General features: G+C 36.9%; 1 protein-coding gene across 1 annotated transcript in view; it reads right to left on the reverse strand.

Moving 5' to 3' along the window:
- The window catches only part of LOC149531662 (Phosphoenolpyruvate carboxylase family protein), a 96,556-nt gene continuing 71,813 nt past the window's right edge, over nucleotides 1-24,743 (reverse strand). The window contains exon 7 of the mRNA XM_089810568.1: nucleotides 1-628. Within this exon, the coding sequence (XP_089666694.1) occupies nucleotides 272-628 (357 nt within the window). The 3' untranslated portion in view covers nucleotides 1-271. The remainder of the gene's footprint in view (nucleotides 629-24,743) is intronic.

Here is a 24,743-nt window from a genome sequence, read left to right on the forward strand (position 1 = left end):
TTAGAAGCAACACCTAAGAATAGATAAGGCAAAAAAAATTCATAATACTGTGCAAACTTACACGATTTGTTCTAGCCTCCTCCCATACTACAGAAAAGATTTTCATGTGAGTTGCTACAAATTTAAAAGACCAAGAGTTCACTTCATTATTCCAATTTATAATGTTAGCTTCTTGCTGCTGAGCTTGTATGACCGTGAAGGGAATACACTGTAAATGCAATTGCATCTACAATTCTGGAGAGCAATTCTTTGACTAGCCTCTTCTGAGATTCTAAGGTAGATTTTTCTTCACTTGAGAATAACGAGATTCAAGTTCAAACCAGGAATCCAGATCAACCAGCTCATTAAATTCTTTGAAAGACGCCAATTTATCAAGATGATCTCTTGTTGTGCCCTTCTCCTTCAGAGACTTCAATATATCAATTAAGGCATGAGCTGAAGCATATAATGTTGTCAAAGGATGCACAATCAAATGAAATCCCATCTCTTTCAGTTCTTCTGGGGTGTGTAAGGGTGTGACTCCCCCTTCAAGCATGTTGCAAACTCTATATCCTTTGGTTTTGAGCCCTATTTCCCTTAGTTCATAATCACTTCTAGGAGCCTCAACAAAACTGGCATCAGCTCCAGCCTGCAAAACAAAACCAACATTTTAATAATGATTATAACTCGGATTAGTCGATGACTGCAGTTACCCACTAGAATATACCTCGCCTATTACCCTGCCTTATTTAACAAGATCCACAAAATGTCTAAAACTAATAATAAACAATTTTAAAAATACTAAATAATATAGCTCCTTTGGAACATTCCTGAAAATGCTAATAAATATGAAAATAGATAAGAATTATATCTTTTGGGGACATCTGCTTACCAGTCACAAACGTTGGCTATTAGACATGTTTGAAACAGAAAATGGAACTTAGTTATATAACCCATATCAATTGGGCTTATTCTAGATAAGAAAATTTTTTAATGCAGTCAAAACTAGAAAGGCATTTACAACCTCTAGCCAGATCAATACATGACAAGAACAATGCTCCATGTCAGACAAAAATTATTTTCTCTACTTGCATTTATCTTTCCAAGCACTTTTCAAGTGAATTCCTATCTCTCCTATCATGTAAGTCAAAACATTTCCCCAGAGATGTCTAACTTAATGTCAACCGAAGAGGTGTATTTATTGTACAGACGAAATAGATGAGTCAAGAAGAGGTAATGGAACATCCCCTCCGTGAAGAGGCAGACGGACAGCCGATTCAACTCCTCATATGAGTCAGCAGTGCTACTAACTCGTACTGCATGGGATCATTGCATCCATGGACTAAGCCATTAGTTATGTTCTCATCTTAGTGCATATACAACCAAAATGGTTGAATAAATTCAGCTGCAGTCAAAACCGTCACTTACAGACATTGCTTCCCCATCTTCATTTGATTACCCTTAGGCTTCCACCCATATTATGATTGATCTCTTAATCAACTAAAAGAGTTATTCCAAAAGAAATTGGAATCATGAGGTACACCAGATGGTCAGGCACTAATGACCAGATTATCTTAGCAAGGTGTCTTTGCTCTCAGACTAAATATTATTCTCATCCACAAGTGTATTTTCAGAAATATTTAAATCAGAGTATGCTTGCGATACGGGAGTAATATTAATAGAACTAGATTAAGAAACTGAATTAAAAAGTATAAAAAGGTGTAGATGCTGAGTTCGGAATCTTCTGCTTGGGATGGCAATAATATTGATGAGAGTTATAATCAGCTTCTGCTTTATAGGTCATATCTTTCTGCAAATATCTGATTTCTCAATAGGAAGATGCAAACATCTTTTAAACAATTAATCTATGGTTTCCAAAACAAGACATTGTAGGCAAGATGCTTCTCTATAATGTAAAACTTACACGAATTATTTTGCATGACATAGAATGAAGTAATAAATAATTAATTAACATGTTAAATTTAATTTATTAGATGTTAATTTTTAGTTAGACGGATTAATTCCTAGTTAGTTGTTTGTTTGTTGGATAATCAGAAGTTAGAAAGCTTTATAAAGCCTAATAATATGTTGTGGATGAACAAAGAATTTACAAGTTCGAGCCATTGGCTCTCTCTTCCCACCATTTCCCTATGGTAGTAGAGTGGGTTTTGAAAGAGGCCTCTTTAATTTTCACCCAATCAAGCTTACTTTGTCAAGATGATTACGGCAATGGGTTAGTGGATACCACAGATCTCTGTCATCCCATTACCTTTTTCTGTACCCATCAATTTGTTGTGAAGTCAACATTGCAAACAGAGGACTGGTGGACACCACAGACTTTGAACAACATCCAGAGTTTGTACTGTCCACTCTCCTTGCATATTTGTCAGCAGCACTAGTAGATACTACAAACCTCAAAACAATCTCATTGACAGGCATTTATGTGCATCTCCTTTCTTCTCAATTCTGGACATTCTTTCTGCAGTTTTTCCTTCATCATTTACATTGCTTACAATGGGATATTTCATCATTCAACACATGTAGAGAATGCTTTTATTTTGTTATTTGTTTGTTTGGTTTTTTATTGTATGTTGGCTAATTTCAGCTATTTGTTGAGCCCATGAATACAAATCCATGACATAGTGCCAATCAAGGGACATGACTGCTTTGAGAATTCTGATTTAGTATCAGAGCAGGATGCCATAGCTTTAGGAACACTCACTCAATGTGTTGTGAGTGGAGAACGAGATTGGAAGTAAACTACAGCAACTATTCAACTATTGACATATTAATGATGGAACTTAGTTATATAACCCATCTCAATTGGGCTTATTCTAGATAAGAAATTTTTTAATGCAGTCAAAACTAGAAACGCATTTACAACCTCTAGATAGATCAATACATGGCAAGAACAATGCTCCATGTCAGACAAAAATTATCTTCTCTACTTGAATTCATCTTTTCAAGTGAATTCCTCTCTCCTATCATCTACATGAAAACATTTCCACAGAGATGTCTTAACTTAATGTCAACCTAAGAGGCGTATTTTTTGTACAGACGAAATAGATGAGTCAAGACGAGGTAATGGAAAATTCCATGTGAAGAGGGAGATGGACAACTGATTCAACTCTCATATGAGTCAGCAGTGCTACTAACTTGTACCACGTGGGATCATTGCATCCATGGCCTAAGCCATTAGTTACGTTCTCATCTTAGTGCATATACAACCAAAATGGTTGAATAAATTCAACTGCAGTCAAAACCGTCACTTACAGACATTGCTTCCTCATCTTCATTTGACTACCCTTAGGCTTCCACCCATATTATGTTTGATCTCTTAACCAACTAAAAGAGTTATTCCAAGAGAAATTGGAATCATGAGGTGCACTAGATGGTCAGGAACTAATGACCAGATTATCTTAGCGAGGTGTCTTTGCTCTCAGACTAAATATTATCCTCAACCACAAGTGTATTCTCGGAAATATTTCAATCAGAGAATGCTTGCAAAATGGGAGTAATATTATAGAACTAGATTAAGAAACTGAATTAAAAAGTATAAAAAGGTGTAGATGCTGACTTTGAAAATCTTCTGCTTGGGATGGCAATAATATTGATGAGAGTTATAATCGGCTTCTGCTTTATAGGTCATATCTTTTTGCAAATATCTGATTTCTCAATAGGAAGATGCAAGTATCTTTTAAACAATTAATCTATGGTTTCCAAAACAAGACATTGTAGGTAAGATGCTTCTCTATAATGTCAAACTTATACGAATTATTTCACATGACATAGAAAGAAGTAATAAATAATTAATTAGCATGTTAAAGTTAATTTATTAGATGTTAATTTTTAGTTAGATGGAGTAATTCCTATTTAGTTGTTTGTTTGTTGGATAATCAGAAGTTAGAAAGCTTTATAAAGCCTAATAATGTGTTGTGGATGAATGAAGAATTTACAAGTTCGAGCCATTGGCTCTCTCTTCTCGCCATTTCCCTATGGTAGTAGAGTGGGTTTTGAAAGAGGCCTCTTTGAATTTTCACACAATCAAGCTTACTTTGTCAAGATGATTACAGCAATGGGTTAGTGGATACCACAGATCTCTGTCATCCCATTACCTTTTTCTGTACCCATCAATTTGTTGTGAAGTCAACATTGCAAACAAAGGACTGGTGGACACCACAGACTTTGAACAACATCCAGAGTTTGTACTGTCCACTCTCCTTTCATATTTGTCAGCAGCACTAGTAGATACTACAAACCTCAAAACAATCTCATTGACAGGCATTTATGTGCATCTCCTTTCTTCTCGATTCTGGACATTCTTTCTGCAGTTTTTCCTTCATCATTTACATTGCTTACAATGGGATATTTCATCATTCAACACATGTAGAGATTGTTTTTATTTTGTTATTTTTTTTGTTTGGTTTTTTATTGTATGTTGGCTAATTTCAGCTATTTGTTGAGCCCATGAATACAAATCCATGACATAGTGCAAATCAAGGGACATGATTGCTTTGTGAATTCTAATTTAGCATCAGAGCAGGTTTCCATAGCTTTAGGAACACTCACTCAATGTGCTACTCTTTTAAGTGTTTTGAGCGGAGAACGAGATTTGAAGTAAACTACAGCAGGGCTCTAGCAAACTTGGGCATTAAAGGACTCCATTTGTTTTCACTATAGAGGATCTTGACAGATATCTTAACACAGAAGCAGTGCAGGACAACTATGCACTGATCGCGATCAAGTTCTCTCAACATGGTATAAAGACAGGGATCACTCAGCAATAGAGATTGACGCTGCAGTCCCACAAGCTGAATCAGCATAAGGGAAAAGAGCTGACTGCCACAAAACTTTGTATGAAGGCACCAATCTCCTATGTGGAAGTTTTTGTCTGCTCATGGCACTCACCCATATTGGAACTCTTTTTCCTTAAGAGTGATCAAATTACTCCTTCCCATGTACAAACTCCCTACCCAGTTAGTTGTGTAAATGAGTGATTAAAGAATTGACTTACCATATGTTATTATCTTTATATCACAAATATATGTTAGATGTAATGCTTCTGAATACACATCCAAGTTTGTTATACATTTAGCAATTAACATGTTGAGTCTCAATTCCTTACTTCTCTCCTAAACTCTAGCCTAGGGAGAGTGTGGATTTACTTGTTGTAAGGTGCTCGACACCAATACATTCTCTAGATTTACTCCACCTTACCCAACACAACACCATCTATCAACTCATGGGACTATAACAAGAGAATAAGGGGATAGACTTTAAACATTTTAATTCATTTATTTTATGTAATATCCTGAGTAGATATTTTACCCCAACAACTTCAGAATACAGCAGATAATTTTATGCAATTTTAACCAGCAAAATACTCATATAAAATTACTTCAGAAATTTGTTATTGCGTTATAAACTAGCAAAACAATAACATAACAAAAAATCAAATCTTACAAACAGTAACAACAGTCAGATTAGAAAATTCATAGAAATGAACTTGTAACTCCAAATGTGAACTCTGATGTGAATTCACCTCAACTAACGTTGAACCGAGTTTCCGTCTAATCTACCATGAGAAGCCTAAAAGGGTAGGGAGTTGCATCTTCAGATTCTGAAAATGAAAGCAACAAGCTTCCACTTTCTCAAAGCAAAATCTGAAAAACCATATCCAAAAATCCAACCATGCTGAAAATGAACTAGCTTCCTTCTTTTAAAGCTCAAGGTTGTGACCCTTCAACTACCTTCTCCTATCTTTTCATCCTCCTCCTTTGTCACCTTTTAGCCCACTTTGTAATATTAAATTGACCCTTTCTATAAATCTTCATTAAGTTCCCATAAGCCAATTTCAGTTTACATGAGTTTGCCCTTAAATTTCCTAATCTCCCAAAAACAGGTCATTACAATCCTCCGTCCTTGAGATTTCTTGCCCTCAAGAAATCATGAATCTATAAATCAATACCAAGATCCTATATCAATTTGCAAGCCACTCTAGAGCTCATGATGGTATCCCTAAGACCGGAACATGTCCTGCTAGGAAACTAAAAATAAGGATGCCACTCATTCGTCAATGAGATCCCTAGATCCCAAGTCAACATGAGACATTGTTACTTCTTCCTATTGCACTACTCTAATCCAAACTGCTACCAGCCTTAACAATTAAGTGACCCAACACAATCCACAAAACGTAGGGCGCTCATCCTGTCAACTCTTGGATCCCAAATCAGCCAGTCAACATGATCTTGAGAGTAGGAATAGATATCTGGTGATCCACCAACCTCCTCAATCAACCAACTAAACAAGTAGATGCCAAACACACCCCCCCAACATGCATGAAAAGCAATTCATTAGATTTTGAAATGCCGCTGTCACAACTCATATCAGCGTGAACAATGTCAACAATGTCTTCATTGTACCACTGAACTAGAAAGGTAAACATCTCATAAGGCATGCATCGCAAAGCGTGATGTCCCCATGCATTTGCCTACAACTCACTAACCCCTATAGGCCCAAACCAAAACTACAAATAGAATGGTAGACTTAGTAGGACATGTTGTGATCTGGAGCCTAATCAGACTTGGAGGTTTATTTGACACAATTTCCCCCCAGATTATTTCTACGGGGGTTTGGGGGCAGCGCCCCAGGGGCACTCCTTGTTGCAATATAGGGTGGGGTCGAGGCAAGAGTTTTCGAGGGCAGCGTCCCTAAAGCCAAATATGACTCTACTATTGTAAAAGGCATCCGCTATTATTTTTCAATTGGACGACTTATTCTAGCCCTAGTTTTGTAAGAGGCAAAAGCTTGTATAAAATGGCTTAGGGTTAGGGATTTCATAAGGTATGATGATATTGTAGCTTCTTATGACAGTATTGAGTTGTAAGGGATTGTCGATTGTAATCATTGGATAATAATAATATTGGACTTACTGTTGGTGGATGTAACCTAGGGATTGGGTGAACCAAATTAAATCCTTGTGTCTTGTGTTATCTTCTGTGCGATTTGTTATTTTCTGATATTGGTTATATTTGCATGTAACTGTTATTTTTGTCTGTGGTTAATCCTAATAGGACAGCTATTGATACTGAAGTAGGCATAAAAAAAAGGATCAGTAATCAATAAATAGATAGCTTTCATATGATAAGAGCTCGGTGTCATCTCTCTCGCTGGACTGTAGAAGCCTTCAGTATGCATTAAGGACAACTCTGACTTTTCTGATTTACCATAAGTATCATCACTCAAATCATCACCTTCACCAAGGAAGGGATCGTCGCCACAGAAAATTTCAGGGCTAGTATCACTCAATCATCTTCATCCTCATGAATTTCTGAAGGCATATTACCATTGCAAAAATAAGAATTCTTAAGTCAAACTTCTTGTTGGTCCTTTTGATCTCCAATGGTAAAATATCTCTTGTTTGAAGAGGGTGAGGTGGGAATGATATACTCACTTTCATCTTTACAAATAGTGTAGATTCCTTCAACCAGTTCTATGATCAACTTGGTTTTTAAATGAAGATTGTCGGTCTTGTGGGTAGATGCCAAAGTAATCTGATTTTCAGCCTTGTACAATGAATAATGCACCATACCTAGTTGAAGATTGTGATATCCCCTTCCGGAAGTAAATATTAAATTATAATAAAAATTAAACATTGAATAAATAATTGGTAAAAATTAAATCAATAAATATGAGGAATAAATATTAACAATTATCTTGATGATTATACATTATTAAAAAGTATCTAATTAATATGTTAGTGTTTATAATAAATATTTATAAACAATAACTAATGATTACTCTTAAGGAAATAGGACCAGATTTAATACCTTTTTTTATATATTATGTGTCTCTTAATGTGATGGATGCTCTCTAACTTGAATCCTCTTGTTGATGTAACTGATCAAATTCTTCTTGCAGGCTTGTATATATAATTTGGCTTCCAACCTATAAGTATGTCATTGAAATTACTTTCAATATAAAATGCAGATGTATTTGCTAGAGATCGCTGCAACTGTATTAGCACTGTTGTATACTGTGTGTTTCAATTTGCACTGATCTTGATATTATATATATATGAGACAAGTGGGCATGTCCCATCTAGGGACAAGTGGGCATGTCCCATCTAGGGACATGTCTCTACATGGCCTAAGCCTCGTAAGGACATGACCCTGCAGGGGGCACGTCCAACAATTTACTGCCTTCAGTTCATAACAATAAACAACACAAAGTGTTGTTTCATTATAATGCGATCTGCGTAATAATAATCATTGTTGTTAAGAATACAGTCTGTGTGATAAACATATGAATTGGTATTCGCAGTCAATGATTTGTATGGTAATTGTTCCACGCATATTATTGATCCAATCAGATTTGAATATTGATCAATAGGTACTCATAGATTAATAATCATTAGATGATATTATCTAATGATTGTTAATCAGAGATAATAATGTTTAACTAGTAACCATAATGACTGAATAAAATAGTTTATCTCTTGATCAAATCAATCTAACCAAGCTACAACATTAACACTCCCTCTTAGCTAGAGAGGATTGTTTATAAGATCAACACACTATGCTCTCGAGCAAATGAAAAAGAAATATCATCCCAATATGATATTCTAGAAAATGGTGTGACTAATAACAACATAAATCCATCATTTAGACGTTACCTTACGATATCATCAGAAGTATGTTATATTCATGAATATCAACCATAAGACATTCATCATACTTATATTTCCTTTGGTATGTGCACTAGCATCAAGTCTCATGATGCATACCAAAGAAATATCTACACATGGTGTCTCCAATAAAACGATGTCTCATAGTATCCACCATGCCATATCTCAGCAATGTAACTTCCATAGACATCAACCAAATTACACCCATCATGATAGCAAGTTAAACTATTGTTAAGATCGTCACCTTACAATAGTAACCACAGTCAAACATCAATAAAAGATTGTCACCTTTCATTATGTTTCTGCATAATCATGTAGTAATTCACATGAAAAGAGAAGAGTATACATAGATATCTTGTAATATTAAAACTTAAATTGAGACTCAACCTTGTTGTCTTACATTTTGTCACCACAAAATGAAGGTAACGATACGAAACCTTTTCAACTTAGTTTTGCATTTCTCTGAGATAGTTCATTATTTAATTGGCTAACATTGATTAACCAGTCCACCCCAATTTGTATAATGAATCCTTTTACTGAAGGCTTTCGTCAAGCCTTTTTCATTTTTTATTTTATTGAGTCTGTGTTTGAGTTTTGAAGCCTTCAACGTCCTTTTTTGCATTTTTGAGTGTGTTTATTTGTTTTTGATTTTTGGATTTTGTTCAATCCTTTGCTTTCAATTTTCCCTTCAATTCAGTATATATTAGGGCTTAATCAGACTTGGCAATCAAAATATATGATCATTTAAATGCTGAAAAGGTGGACTCTCGAGATGCAATTGTATATTTAAAATATCATGTCATATTTTAATGTTGGCATTCACTTTTTGAAAAATATAACATAAACTCACTTTATGTTATGTTTTTAAGTTACTTTATCACTCGAGTGACTATAGAGCACTTTATGTTATATTTTTATGTTGAGTTGTTTTTTAATTTTTCAACTAAGTGGCTTAATAAACTATGTAGTTTGATTTATTTATGAGTTACTTTATATTTTATTTCAAAACATCTAACTTATATTTTATTTTTTGAATAATATCTGCACATAATTTATTAACTATATAGTGTTAAATGTTATTTTTGACACAATTAAGTGATATTTCCTCAAAAATCAATTAAACGTGTGCTTAATTGATCACTTAAGTTGTGCAAAATCAACTTTCAGCCCATTTACATGTAAATGCCTTGAGAGAGTATGATTCACACTAGAAAGACAGTTTCAAACACTTAAAACATGTTTTTAAAACATGTAATAGACCTCCAAGAATGTGATTTGCATGAGCTTGGTCCTTTACATGTTTAAGTATAACATGTGAATGCATTTGGAGTTCCACATTTTGCTTTCCAAGCCCAAAATTGCTCAATGTATATTACATATTGCATATTTTAAAACATGCAAAAGGGTCTAGAGAGTGTGATTTGTTCTCAACCTCCAAAAGCAAGTTTTTAAAACATACAAAAGCAATTGGAGAGTGCGATTTGCATAGAAAACCAAATGACTTACATTTTAAAACATGCAAAGACCTTCATAGAGTGTGTTTGGGCTTTCTAATCCATGCATTTGCATCTTGAGACCACGATTTTGCTTTCAAGAGCAAAAACGTCAATTTCTTGATCTTCAAGGGCACATTTTTTAAAAGAACGTTCAGATTTGTCCATTCCATGGCATGAAATCCATCTATGAAGAGGCGTTTTTGCATTGCATACATTTAGCGTTGCATTTCCTTGCAAAATCAACTCATTTTATTGCCTTTGAAGGTCACATTTTGATTAAAAATAACCTAGGTGGCATTTCCAACTCATGTTTTTTGTCCAATAAGGGGTGCTTTGGAGTTTTGATGCATATTTATGCATTTGGTGATCACATTTTTATCATTCTTGGTAAAAAAGTTTCATATTCTTGCAAAACAAGAGCACATTTTTTCCCACAAACTTTCAACCTTGTCTGTTGTTGAGCGGACACTCTAACACCAAGATGCTCAAATGGCAGAACCAAAATGGTACATGTGCCTTATCCCAAGAGGGAGGGTCATTCTCAATAGAGAATGAGAAGATTTAACTAGGTCCAAAATCCGAGGCTTGCACAATACAAACTAGCTACTATAAACATTGATGCGGTGTTATCTAAACCCTGATGGTGACTAGATATTGCTTTTTAGTTGCATGTTTTCAGCATTATACTTTACACAATTATATTCTTGTTCATATGAAATGGTAATGTGAACCATGATTTTGAGAATTCTTTAACTTGAAAATGATAATCCTTTCTAATATTGATTTAATGACAAGAAGGTCATTTTGTGCTCCACTATGGAGTAAGCACACTTGCATAATTGAAACTATCAATGCTTTTCTATAGATGTAAGCTTTTGTTTGACTTGAGTTTTTCCTTGAAACATTATAATGACAAGATGGGCATGAAAGCCTAGGTCACACTGAATCGGAAAGGTAAATTTCCAAAATATTTACAAGCAATTGGCATGCAAGCCCAAATGATCTACTCAATAAGAAACCTATGTAAATTTGTTTCAGAGGCTTATGATCAATTCATGACCCAAGGATGGGTTGAGCTAAGAAATTTCAACAAGAAAGGTAGGGTTCCATGAAAATGTAAGAGTTTTGTGGATAGATAGGACTCAAGGTCTAAGCCACAATCAAGATATGGTGGACAAAACACACAAGCATCAAGGCTGCACCCCCGTCTCAGGAATTGCATGTGGGCATGTAGATTAAGTGCTAGGAGATTGGAATACATATAGTGTGGTACCATGTTAAACATAACCCTTATGATCTTGATTAGATGTATGATGATCTTTTATAGTATATCATGTTTTTACCTTCTGACACATTGTTAGACATGTATAATACACATGCAATATTGATTTTATATGGTAATGAAATATCAAAACATATTGAGTTGTTTTATATTGTTTTAGAGACGAAGCGTGTTTCTATCATGAGATGATTATTCCAAGGAAATGTTATTGTGATAAGATGGGCATGGATGCCGAGGTTACATAATCGAAAACACAGATCCACTAACCTTTTTTTAGGTTATCTGTGAGCTTCCAAAGATGAACTACTCATTTAGTGAGTAAAATATGCCAGATGGTATGTATGAGTGATTTAAATTCTGTGATCAAGTTATGATCTAGAACATGTTAGCTGAGGAATTACAAATTTTGAATTCTTATCTTACTCTCAATTATTGAACACTGGAAATTCTCTTTACGAGATATCAATTTGAGAATTGACCTAAAAATATTGTGAGTGTCTACATGAGTATGACAAGAATACGAAATAGAATATCCTAAAACACAATCAACTCAAGTGATGCTGATATAACCACAAGTACGGTGAAGTAAACTCAAGTGAGTGTTTCATCTTGATTCTATGATATCATGCAAGCATTTTTCTAGAAGCATTGAGGTAAAGGAATAATAGACCGTGATTTTTTATCACAACATAGATTTTCATTCAATTTTGAAATGAAATAATTTCATGATGTTATTTATACATCTTGTATTTGGAATATTCATTTAGTGTTTGAAATTGCAGAGATCTTTGGGGACAATGAAACACAAGTGGGAGGGTATGTTACATCCCAATTTTAAATGCTCATTTATAGTGTTCGTTAAAATTTCAAAAATTCATCAAGGACAATGAGTCACAAGGAGGGTATGTTACGTCCCAATTTTGGAGCCATTTGAAATGTTCACATAGCCGTTGAGGTTTCATGTGAAGTCAGTTGACAAGTAAAATTAGTTATGATCATGTGAAAGGGTAACATGGTTAATTGTTATAATTTCATATGAAGTTGGCATGCTAGTGAGCCGTTATGATGGTTTATGAAGAATGAGTGGTTATGGTAAATTGTTATTATATTGAGGAATATGATATAATCGTGGAGAATTCCCTTGCACGAGCACATCGAAGGGGAGAAATATTGCCAGAAGAGAATTGGGCATGGAGGGCACCACCATCACTAAGCAAACTACCATGGCTAAGGGTAAACGACTGGGCAAGCAAGAGTGTACGTTAAATGACCATGAGCTAACTTGTTAAATTACACATCATTTAATAGTAAAAGAGATCACTAAGCATGAATTGAAATTCGAACAAATTTTTACCTTTGTAATTGTGTTGTTGGTTGAAGCCTCCTGATGTATAATCATGTCTTATCATATCGACATCATAATACCTACATATCTATACACGCACATACATGTATATGTGTACATATGTAAACCAACTATATATATATAATGACGTATACGCATACTTGATATTTGGCATATATGTAAGAAATATATGGTTGGGGTTTACACATGTACACGTAAATGCATACATACATATATAGGTATCTATAGATACCATGATGTTATATATTAAGACATTAGTATCATTATTTCTTTCACCACGGTTATGGTTTAATATTATTTCATACGAGGCCACCTTTCATATTTTTATTATTTTCCGTCAAGCCTTATAAGTTGAGATGCCCAATTTAAAAATTTGGGCGATGACTTCTTTTTGGCATTATAACTCTTACCGCCACTTCTCTCTAAGTCTTTATTTTGACTTCATATCGATGAGCGGTGGCCACCTTCTTATTGGCATCAATACTTTATTTTTTTGAATTTTTGAAGCTCTTCTTGTAACTGATGTCAAGTTTCCTTTTGTAACCAGAGGCAAGGGGGGCCATATATTATTCCCCCACGTAATTGTAGAATGAGAAAAGCAAATTTCACTTACCTTGTTACCATGCGTATTCGTTGAGCCAAAGATCTTTACTTTCCCTCTCTCAGTTTATTTTCAGAAGCATATTGGCATGTTTGGTCTATGATTGTGGTGAGGTTGGTGGCAGCATTATTGTATGGAATCATTGCCACAACAGATTGGATTGTTCACAGGATAAGATAATAATATTAATGTCCAAAAAAAAAAACACAAGGGTTTATGGGACAGAGCATACAAACAAAAGAGCCGACCAAAACAAGAGCACCAAACGGTGACTGAGAAGAAACAAAAGAAGACACGAAACCAAACAAATGAAGGTAAGGACTAAGGATCCTTCCTTGGTACAAAGAAATCAGTCACAGAAGGGTATAACCGTGAACGATCCGGAGTCTTAGATCGTCGCCGAGAACCGCTGGAGGAATGTTGCCGCTTAGAAAGATTGGTGCAGTGTTTGACAAATCTGGAGTGAGTGATACTGGATGGCTTTTTCGCACCCCATGTTGGAGACAGGCGGAAGAAAAAGTCGGTAATGAGCTGGTCTAAGATATGGCCCTGAGGTATGAGCAATGGCAGGGTATGTTCACGAAGCTGGGTGGCCTCCCGTAGGTAAAGCGCAAGGCACCGCTGGTCAATATAGCTGAAGAATGCTGAAAGAGAAAAGCAATCTCTAAATAGGCAATAAAATCTCCCTCTGATCTCATAGTAGATAAGACATCGGAATATAAAGTGTCTCAGTCTCAACCTCCGCAAAAGTACACAGCCAAGAGATCCAGTCCCCTCTATCAATATGGTGACCAGTTTGAAACCAAAGATGGTGGAAGCCAACTAAAGGAGCCCAAAGAGAATCGCAGAGCGTGACTCCAACACTGGTAAACATAAGCAAGGTGGACAACAATACCATTCTGAATCTCAAGAAAATGCTCAGCATAAAAGGCCATCTTCGGACGTAATCCACCAGGAGGATTACTCCAAGTAGTGATAATGTACTGCCTATAGATATCTTGTCTAACATACTCATTCAACTCTTGTCGTAAGGGAAGGAGGTGAGCAGGAGCATCCAGTTAGAACTAATAAGGAGGAATCTCAATCCCGATCGAACTCAATAGAGAGGTGGCCTGGGTGTACCAGCAACGAGATCTAGTGCTAGTGTCAGATCTCATAACCGCAACAGAAAAACAATATGCCAGATGAGAGTATCAATCAACATCCAAGTCCGCAAAGCCCCAAAGCCGATGGAGAAACCAGATCAAGTCAAAGATGGCCACAAGTTTGAAAGGATGAGCCCCAAACTCAACCAAGACAATGTTGTGGGGGGTGAGTCTATGACATCTAATGATACGTCGTAAAAGCAACGTCTGCGTATGCTAAATAAAGGCCCAATCTGAAGCAAGAAGAGGTCCCCAAACTACCGAGTCTCAGAAAACGATCGATCGAACCAAGGACTCCAAGAGGGACAACTTGGACAAAATGTCCTGAAAATGATGTCTAAAGCACTATCTTTCAAGTATAGCCAGAGAACCCATGCCCTTACTAACTCTGGACTGAATAATCGATCTCAAGCTAAAGCGATGTCCAGAGAACTTCACCTCGAGATACATATAAGAAGTAATCTCAACCTCCTGTCCCTGAAAGAAGAAATGAAGATGAGAGATCTTTAAACAGTTAAAGATCACAACCCAAGTCTTAGTCAGATTGACCACGAGCTGACGTTGATTACAAAAGGAAGCCAAACCATCAAGGAGTCTCTATAAACTGTTGGGAGAAGACGCCAAGAGAACATCATCTGCAAAAAGGAGAATGGAGACAAAAACCTGATGCAAATAACACCCGTCACCAGGTTGCAAGGAGTTTACAAGGATATCCTCGAGCTCATCAATATATAATCCGAACAGGGTGGGAGAAAGAGGGCAACTTTGATTCACCCTAATGGTGCTCTGGATCAGAATAGAAAAGCCCTCTGGAGTCCTAAATCTACCAATCACCTTCTAGTATAGTCTCATAATAGCAATCAACAACATATATGAGATCCCAATCTCGCTAAATCTCTAAAATAAGGCCATCCTAAGAATAGAGTCAAAAGCCTTGCGGAAGTCCACAAAATAGCAATAAACTTTCTCAAAGTGGTACCTAGCCTCCTCAATAATAGCACACAATGTGAAGATATGATCCTTAGTCTGATATTTCGCCCTAAAACTGGCCTGACCTTTTGCTCTATAGCCTCTCCTGTCAAGCTCTCTGGATACCATAGTGTTCAAAGCAGTGGCATAAAGTTTGGCAAATGTATGCCTGATCATGATGGTCTTGTAGTTACCTAGGTCGGAAGCAAGCCCAGACTTATGAATATGATAGATCACATGTCGCGACCAGGACTCGGGAAACCCAGTACAGACCACTCTATTAAAGAGGGTAGGAAGGTAGGATCCAAGAACTGAAGCACCATGTTTCAAAAGTTCTGCATGGAAATCTTCCCCGTCCACCGCTCTACTGCATCTCATGGATCTAATGGCCTCATGGATCTAATGGCCTCATAGATACTGGAGGGAGTGAACAGATGGCAATAAGGAGGTGGAGTGGAATGGAGAGGTGGCTGCCCTAGAATGTCAAAGCGTAATTGTGTGAGAGGTCAAAGAGTGAAAGTTGAGAATGGAGGGCAGGGAGGGACACCTAAGGAAAGGGTACGCCAGAAGACCTGGGGATTCTAAATAAGCGTGGAGCAAAGGGATCTACACTGAGAAGAGACAAACGAACATTTCTTGTGGCAAAGAAAACGGAGGTAAGAGAAACACAAGTGGGTGAAGGCAAGAGAATGAGTCTCAAAAGCGGAGCGAACAGAGCGATGGAAAGCTTTACAATTAGCATCAAACCATTGATTCATAGGGCATGTATTCCGATGCTTAGGCCTGAGAGAGGAAGGGGAGTAGTGAGCGATAAAAAGGAGAGCGGACACCCAAATGGCAGAAGCAAGCAAATCAAACATCATGGAGGCTACATATGAATCACTGAAACTAGCTGGTGTTAGAAGTCTCCCAAGATGATAGTAAAAGAGTTCACCATCTCCCTTTGGGTAGCAGAAGCGAGTAGGGGTGCAGGCAATGTCAAACGAGATGTGGAATGGCTGGGGAGATGGAGATAAACGGGGTGAAACACGAATAGCAATGCTAAAAAGAGCATGGTCAGCAAAGGGAAGACGAGAAATGGTGAAACTGTGAATGGAGGGAATAAAGGACGAAGAGGTGATGACATAGTCCACAACACTCACACAACCAAAATGGGGCCAGCAAGGAAAGAGTTTAGAACCAAGAAAGGAGGATAAACCGTTCAAAATCAATAGACCAAAAGACTCACAGAGCTAGAGGAGATGGCGACCGTAACAAGAAAGCGGTCCAAAGGCATCATCTGAGGTACACTAGAGTCCCATAGTGGTCGGATCTATCTCCAAACTACAAATTGAATCAGAGCCACGATCATGTATAAAAGTCTAGAGATTCCTGGTTCAAGCATTAGAAGTCTCCAAGAATAATGATGTCACCCAAGGCTGCAAATTGTGAGATACTCTCTTGAGGATCACCAAATAAATCCCCCTCTTCGGCCTCATGAATGGCATATGGAGAAGAGGTCACTAGAAAATAACAAACTGCAAGAAAGATGTCCCTCTGCCGGTGATTTTGACGACCAATACGTACCCACATGAATCTGGAAAAGGCGTCAGAGAAGACCACTGACGTAGAGCTAAACATATCATCTCTAATCAAACATGCAACACCTCTGGACCCACAGACCCCACCAGAAGTACGAACCTCCTCTCTACAAACTGACAGCCACTTGTATCCAAGGTAACCTGGAAGAGAGCACATGGGACTTTCGTGGGTCTCTGTGACGGCCAAAATATCAACAGACCCCACCGCATCGTGAAAGAGACCAATTAATAACCATAAAGAACCATTACCATTCCAGTAGTTGACAAGAAGAAATGGGAGCTTCCTCTTGTAAGACCGTTGTCGAAACCGTAATGCAATTTTGGATGTTTGCCTCGCTTTCCATCCAGTAGGAGGAAAATCATGAACAATTGCTCTAAGATTCCTAATAACAACCCATTTACCAGCTTGCCTAGCATCTACCACAATTCCCCGAGCATTTTTCAGCTCTGTAACCTGTGCCTTTGTGAGATCTTCATCAAGATAAATTTTAGAGGGAAGAGAGAACAGCTTTCCCTTTGCTTTAAGAGCACGAAGCCTATCAAAATAAGAGAAAAACCTGATGAAAAGGGCATCACCTGGACCAAAGCAACACTTATCTAGAGTGATATTGGAGATACCAAGCTGGTCAGTGAGGAAAGAGTGTCTAGCAGCAAGAGGGCCCGAAGTGAGTGAGAGACCGCAAACACGCAAGTTGAGCTCACGTGCACGTCGCACGCACTCATCATCAATCTTTCCCTGGACAATCTTGTCTAGGCTCAGTCGGGGTGCAGTAGTATCTATGTTGATGCAGAGAGAGGCCCATGATTTCACCTTCTGTTCAATTTCAGCAATCAGAGAAGAGTGTACTCTGGCCATTTCGGTTTGTTGTTCCTTGATTTTTTCCAGCCCATCCAGTTGTTCAATAATGGACTCTAAATTGGATTTTAAGCCTGCTGTTTCAGAGATGAAAGTATCGAAAAAGCGTTTGATATGTGAGGTATTTAGTTTTGTAGACTATTTGAGCTCTGAAATTTCTTCTATCAAAGCAACAACCTATTCTCTAAGCAAAGTGTTGTCTGCCTCGAGCTTATTCACATGATCACATAACCTCTAGTAGGTCAGAGGTTGAGTCTGTGGCAGACAGCTATCACCTGTGATCATGTTACAACAGTCGATTGACCCTTGGAGACTAAACGTGTCAAACCAAACACATAGGATGTTCGTATGCCCTAAACAGGGTCCACACACCAGCAAACTGAAGCAGACACTAAGCTGATGTGATAACAATATGCAAGCACGGCAGAGCAAGGTCGCAGAAGACAAACAAACCAGTCTGAATATGAGATGATCACGTGAGCAGAGTCATCGGATCACAAGAGAGAGACCCACACAAACAATAGCGGACGAGAGGGCGAAAGATGAAGTAACCCGCAAAACAAAACAAACAAGCTCCACGCAAAACCATTAAACAATCACAAAAACACAAGAAGCGTCTCACACAAAATGGTCGAAAATCCCTACAACATCCACAACAATTGAAAAGAAAAGAAATGAAATGAAACCCGAGAACAAGCGAGGCAGAAGAGGGCACATGGTCGTCGGTAGGAAGGAACTCGAACACCAATAGAATGGTCGTGGGAGAACTAGCAAAGGCCACGAACACTGGAGAAGGCATGATCGCAGGTCACGAGAGAAGGAAGGGTCGCAAGAGAAGAAAGGGTCGCAGGAGAAGGCATGGTCACGGAAAAAAAAAGTAAGGTACCTAAATTAGGTACCTAAATTTCAAAGTAAAGAAATTCATGTTTATGAGTCTGATTCATAACTGAGTTGTAACCAAGGCTCAAATATAGAAATAAACTCTAATAAGCTTCAGCTCTGCTCTCTTTCTCTATTTTATTTAATTACATCTAGTTTCTGATCTATACATATCGATTGCATAACCGCAAGAACTGAAACAATATAATTCCCTTTACACTAAATGCTCATCAATCGTTTATGCATAAAATATTGTACGTTGTATAAAAGAAACTGTCCCATCTTTGGTGTAGAAATATATTCTGACTTAGACATTGGTATCTGCTATATACCAACTGTGATAAAAATCAAAATGGTATTTAAAAGAACCCATTGATAAAAATCTCGTAATTACCAGCGATCTCTTAGGATGCACCCAAGGCTAGCACAACCAAGTGTGAATAGGTAAAGAGGAGAGATAATCCTGCAAGAAGAATAAACTATTGATCAGTGTCTAAATTGCATGAAATGAAAGAAATTGTTTAGTCCAAGTCCAATGTTTAGATCTTGATGCCATGCTGAGCGGTGGGTTGACACTCTAAATACCAGGACGCTCAGTGGTTGATCAAGGTGTTCCATGTCGATTTCCGAGTAAGGAGGGCCTTTCTTGGTTGAAGATTGTGTGTGGATACTCAAGGTCCGCAATTGGGAGGTTAAGCCCCTGACAATGTTTTCCCTCTCCACAAGATGTCAGGACATGCACCAAACAAAGATAAGTTATGTATTCAACATTTGTTGATAACAAGTATTTTACTTTTATGATGTTTATGTAAGTAGAAGATATGATGGATTGATTTATATCATCGATTCAATTATTTCTTTTAATAAAAGCAACTTTTCTCATCAATGTAATTGGTAACCAGTTAAATTGGTTGATCTTACAACTGAACATGGAATATATCTATATGCAAGAGATAGATTTATCTGATGGATTGTTATTACAATCTTTCATTTATGTGAATAAAGAATACGAGCGTACCTTCTAACTGTATGTTATTGCCATAGTTAGCAAATGAAAGAGCAACGGTGATACAATGGTAATTGACAATATTTCTTTGATATGCTAGTTGTTAGTTAAGACCTGGAAAAGGTGGTTGTTACACCATCCTCCATCCACATTTACATGTAATCTCATCCTTCATACGCATTTACATACAAACCCATCCTCCATACCCATTTACATGTAATTCCACCCTCTGAAACTAATTAGATGTTTACATCAAGTCATGATTACATATAAATCATTTTACATGTAATTACATCCAAAGAACCTGATTTGGTAAAAAGTCACACTTTTAAACACCAAAGTCGCCATATGAACACATCCATATGCATTCCAACTTGCATTCTTGGCCATACCTGTTAAAGCCCATCTTTGCCCACATGCAATCCACCCTTGAGAGTCTGATTTTGGCCCTTTTCACCCAAATACATATGCTTTTTGGTTCATCTCCAGCCATCATATGTGTTACATAAGTATCTAATCCATACTTCGGACACTCATCCCTCATGGATATCCAATCTCATTGGAAGATGTTTTCATGTTGTGGCGCACTCTTCAAGATATGTCACAACTTCTTCAAAGAACAAAAACATCCCGTCAAGAAGACATGCTTTGATTCTTAGAAAGCAATTATTCATTTGATCTCTATTCTCCCAATGGTTGTCTGAGAACCTGAGTTCATGTGGGAATGTGCCAAGCACTTTGCTTTTAAAAAAAAGAGTTAAAGGTGTTGATGGGAAGTTGTTTCGAGTTTAAATCAGAACACCATCGAGAAGGTTTTCAAAGTGTCAAAGACTCCAGAATTTGTCAATCTACAAAGGCCCATACTTGCAAAAGCCCATCTTTGCCCACATGCAATCCACCCTTGAGAGTCCGATTTTGGCCCTTTTCCACCAAATACATATGCTTTCCCGTTCATTTTCGGCCATCATATGTGTTACATAAATATCTAATCCATACTTCAAACACTCATCCCTCATGGATATCCAATCTCATTGGAAGATGTTTTCATGTTGCGGTACACTCTTCAAGATATGTCAGAACTTCTTCAAAGAATAGAAACATCCTATCAAGAAGACATGCTTTGATTCTCAGGAAGCAATTATTAATTTGATCTCTATTCTCCCAATGGTTGTCTGAGAACATGAGTTCATGTGGGAATGCACCAGGCACTTTGCCTCAAAAAAAGGAGTTAAAGGTGTTGATGGAAAGTTGTCTCAAGTTTACATCTAGACACCATTGAGAAGGTTTTTAAAGTGTCAAAGACTCCAGAATGTGTCAATCTACAAAGGAGAATGCACGACAACTCAAACGAGAAAAAGTTTGAGCACTTCAAGTTTTCAAATGACAACTAGAAACTCATCAAAAAGAATGCAATGGTGCAGAATGCAAAAATCCCCATTCTCGCAATCATCACAAAGTACAAGGCTTCTACAAGATTGATTCATTCAAAATTAACAATTTCATCTTTTCTTCAAGTGTTTTCCAACTTTGTAGATGCGAAAGATGGATTGCATGTAATCCAATCGCATGTAACTCAAACGCATGTAATGCAATCGCATGTAATCTGTTTTTTTAGTTTTACCGGGTCAAAGTTGGTTGCATTGCTCCCACTTTTTCCTCCTTGTTCTCACTTCATTTTCCTATATAAGGAGTGCCCCCTCATTGTACAAATCATCTTTTGTTGTATGTAAGAAGCTCTACCAAACTAATGCAAGCATAACTTTGATTGTGTAGTACCAATTTGGGAGAAAGGTGAATAAAAAAAGCAATTGTGATAGAGCAAATTAGAAGCTTTGATTTTAATTTGTGCCAATAGTCTTTGATACATGTTATTATTGTGTGTTATTTTAATCGAAGCCGAAGATTTGACTGGGAGGGGTTGTGATAATACATAGACTAGAAGCTTTGACTGTAGCTTGTGTTACCATTTCAAATTCACGAAAAAATAGTTAAAATTTCCCTACTTCTGAAAGTCTTTGTGCCCCAATGGGAGCAATTTGTTTTTTGTAAATTAGACAAACAGGACTTAGAGCCAAATTGGTACGCTTTCAATCAGCCTTAGAGTTGGTGTTGGTTTATTGGTATCACCATTTCTACCTACTAGATAGAAGTGTAATTAGAGATTTCATCTTGCCCATTACTCGCTTCGCAGGTAAGTAGATTCTTTCTTGAAAGTTCAGAGGAAACAATATTGGTATCACCCCTTACGAATCTCTCAACTTCTTGCTTACCTTGAGTTGATCCAAGGAAAGGTGAGAAAGGGGAACCTTCCCTTTAAGGTAGGAGAGACTTTGTCTCATACGTTGTGGCTGGTCTACCTATTTTGCGACTGATTTTTCACAAAACTGTCTGTTGCAAAATATCCACCCAACAAACCTTAGAAAGTATAATTACATTTTTATCATACCAAGTTTACCTCTGAAGTGTTCCATTTTTAATTTTGAGAGGGCTTGGTTAGAATATCAACAGTTTTCTCATCTATGCTAATATATCTCAACTGTATGATATTTCTTTCCACAATGTCCCTAATATAATGATAGTGTATCTCAATGGGTTTTGATATGTTATGGAATAATAAATTCATTGAGAGTTTTATACAACTTTGATTATCGTAGTGTAGGCTTCTTTAATCTGCAAACATGAGAAGTACTATCATGAATAATAAACCCTTCAAGTTGCTCTAGATATACTTTTTCTTCAATTATGCCATTCAAAAATGTATTTTCCATCCTTTTGAGGCGGTGATAGAAATTATGGTCCACACTGAAGTGTACAAAGCAACTGGGATAAATGTTTCTTCATAATCAATTCTTACCTTTTTGGAGAAACCTCTAGCAACAAATCTAGCTTTGCGTTTTTCAATACTTTCATCTGTTGCATCTTTGAGTTTAAATAACCATCTAAATGAGACAATTGATTTTCTTTTAGACCTAGGCACAATGTCCCAAACATTGTTCTTCAGAATAGATTGATACTCTTTGATCACAGCATCCTTTCAAACTTGATGAATTATGTGTTTTCTCAACATTTGGAAGCTCGGACTTAATTAGTTCACTCATAAGAGGGACATAATTTGAGTAACATCTTGGCTTCTTGCTTTCTCTAAATTTGCCCTTAAGTACAACATAGTTTTCTACTTCTTCAATTATTTTCCTTTCCCAAAGTGGTCTTTGTCTATTATTAGTAGGTTTAAGAGGTTCAAGAGTAGAATTCATAGGTTCATTATTTTCTACAATTATCTCCCTCTGAAGTTCATTGCCAATATCCTCTTCGATGTCCTAAGGAGACTCATCATTTGTCTCATTAACATTTTTAGATGATTCATTGATTTATGTCTTCCTCAAAAGTTACACATCTACTAAGTTCAATTATTTTCTAACCAAGAACATATACTCTAAGGTTTTGGATGATTCACTATATCCAACAAAAATCTCTTTCTTTCCTAATGGCTCTAGTTTGGATCTTTTCTCCTTAATAATGTGAATATAAACTAGGCACCTAAATATTTGAAAGTGACTTAAGTCAGGCTTCTTTCCAATAAAAGCTTTTTCAGGAGTTCTATTGTCAAGACTAGAGTGAGGACATCTGTTTTGTATGTAAACTGCAGTATTAGAGGCTTTTGCCCAAAATGAGGTATGAAGGTTCTGATCATGCATCATAGCTTTAGCAGCTTCTACGATGGTCTTGGTCATCCTTTCTACTATCCCACTTTGTTGAGGGTTATATGGAACACTGTACTCCCTCTTAATCCCGGTAGTATTACAAAATTCTTTAAAGTTTCGGAGATATATTCTCCCCTATTATCTGACCTTAGAGTTTTGATTCTCTTCCCAGCCATGTTTTCAACTAAGGATTTAAATTCTTTGAATTTTGCTAGTACTTTAATTGATTCTTTAAGTTTTAGAAAATACATCCAAGTTTTCCTGAAGTAGTCATCAACAAAAATAAAACAGTACGAAAATCCTTCTAATGGGAGTACATTCATAGGTCCACATAAATCAATGTGAACAAGTTCAAGTACATTTTTGGATTTGTGCTCACTACAATGAAAAGTCCCTTAGGAGTTCTTCTCTAAGGCACAACCTTTACATGTTCCATCATGTTATGGATTTAATATGGATAATTTTGTAACAAGTTTCTCTATCGAAGGTATGGTAGGGTATGGAAGTGAAGATGTCCTAGCCTTGTATGCCATATTGCATTTGTAGTGAAAACATCATGGGCTAAGGCTTGATTTTGAACATTACAAAGTTTGTACAAACATCAATCTCGAGCTCCTATCGTATATGCATTCCTTGATGTTGGAGTTCTTAGGCCAAGTAAGAACTTTCCCATCCAAGAAGATGATTCAATACCCTTTGTCTTCTAGGGCTGAAATGGATACTAGATTTCTTTTGAGTCCTAGTATAGATAGCACTGCAATTAGTTGTAGGGAAGCTCTGAATTTTAATTGAATTGTGCAGCTCCCAATTCCTTTCATAGGATAGATGGAGTTATCTCCAATAGTGACTTCTTCATTTGAATTCTCTTCAAGACTGTCTAGTTGTTCTTTGAATCTAGTTATATGACGGGATGCTCCACTGTCAATGACCCAAGTATTTTTGTTGGTTATTAATTCACTTGATAATGCTGAAAAGAATACCATTTTTTCTATATCCTTGACTTCTACTAGTGAGGCTTGATTCTCAAATCTTTCCAAGCACTTTACAGCGAGATGTCCATACTTGTCACATCTATAACACTATACCTTAGACATGTCCTTCCTTCTAAATGGGTGTTTATTCTTGTCTTTTCCTCTCTTTTGTTTAAAGTTTCCTTTCTTGAGTGAATCTGTATTCAATGCTTGAATTTCTTCCCTA

This window comes from Cupressus sempervirens, chromosome 11, assembly GCF_028749045.1.
Source record: "Cupressus sempervirens isolate cs-2001-9-10 chromosome 11, ASM2874904v1, whole genome shotgun sequence".
In the NCBI taxonomy this organism is placed as follows: Eukaryota; Viridiplantae; Streptophyta; class Pinopsida; order Cupressales; family Cupressaceae; genus Cupressus; species Cupressus sempervirens.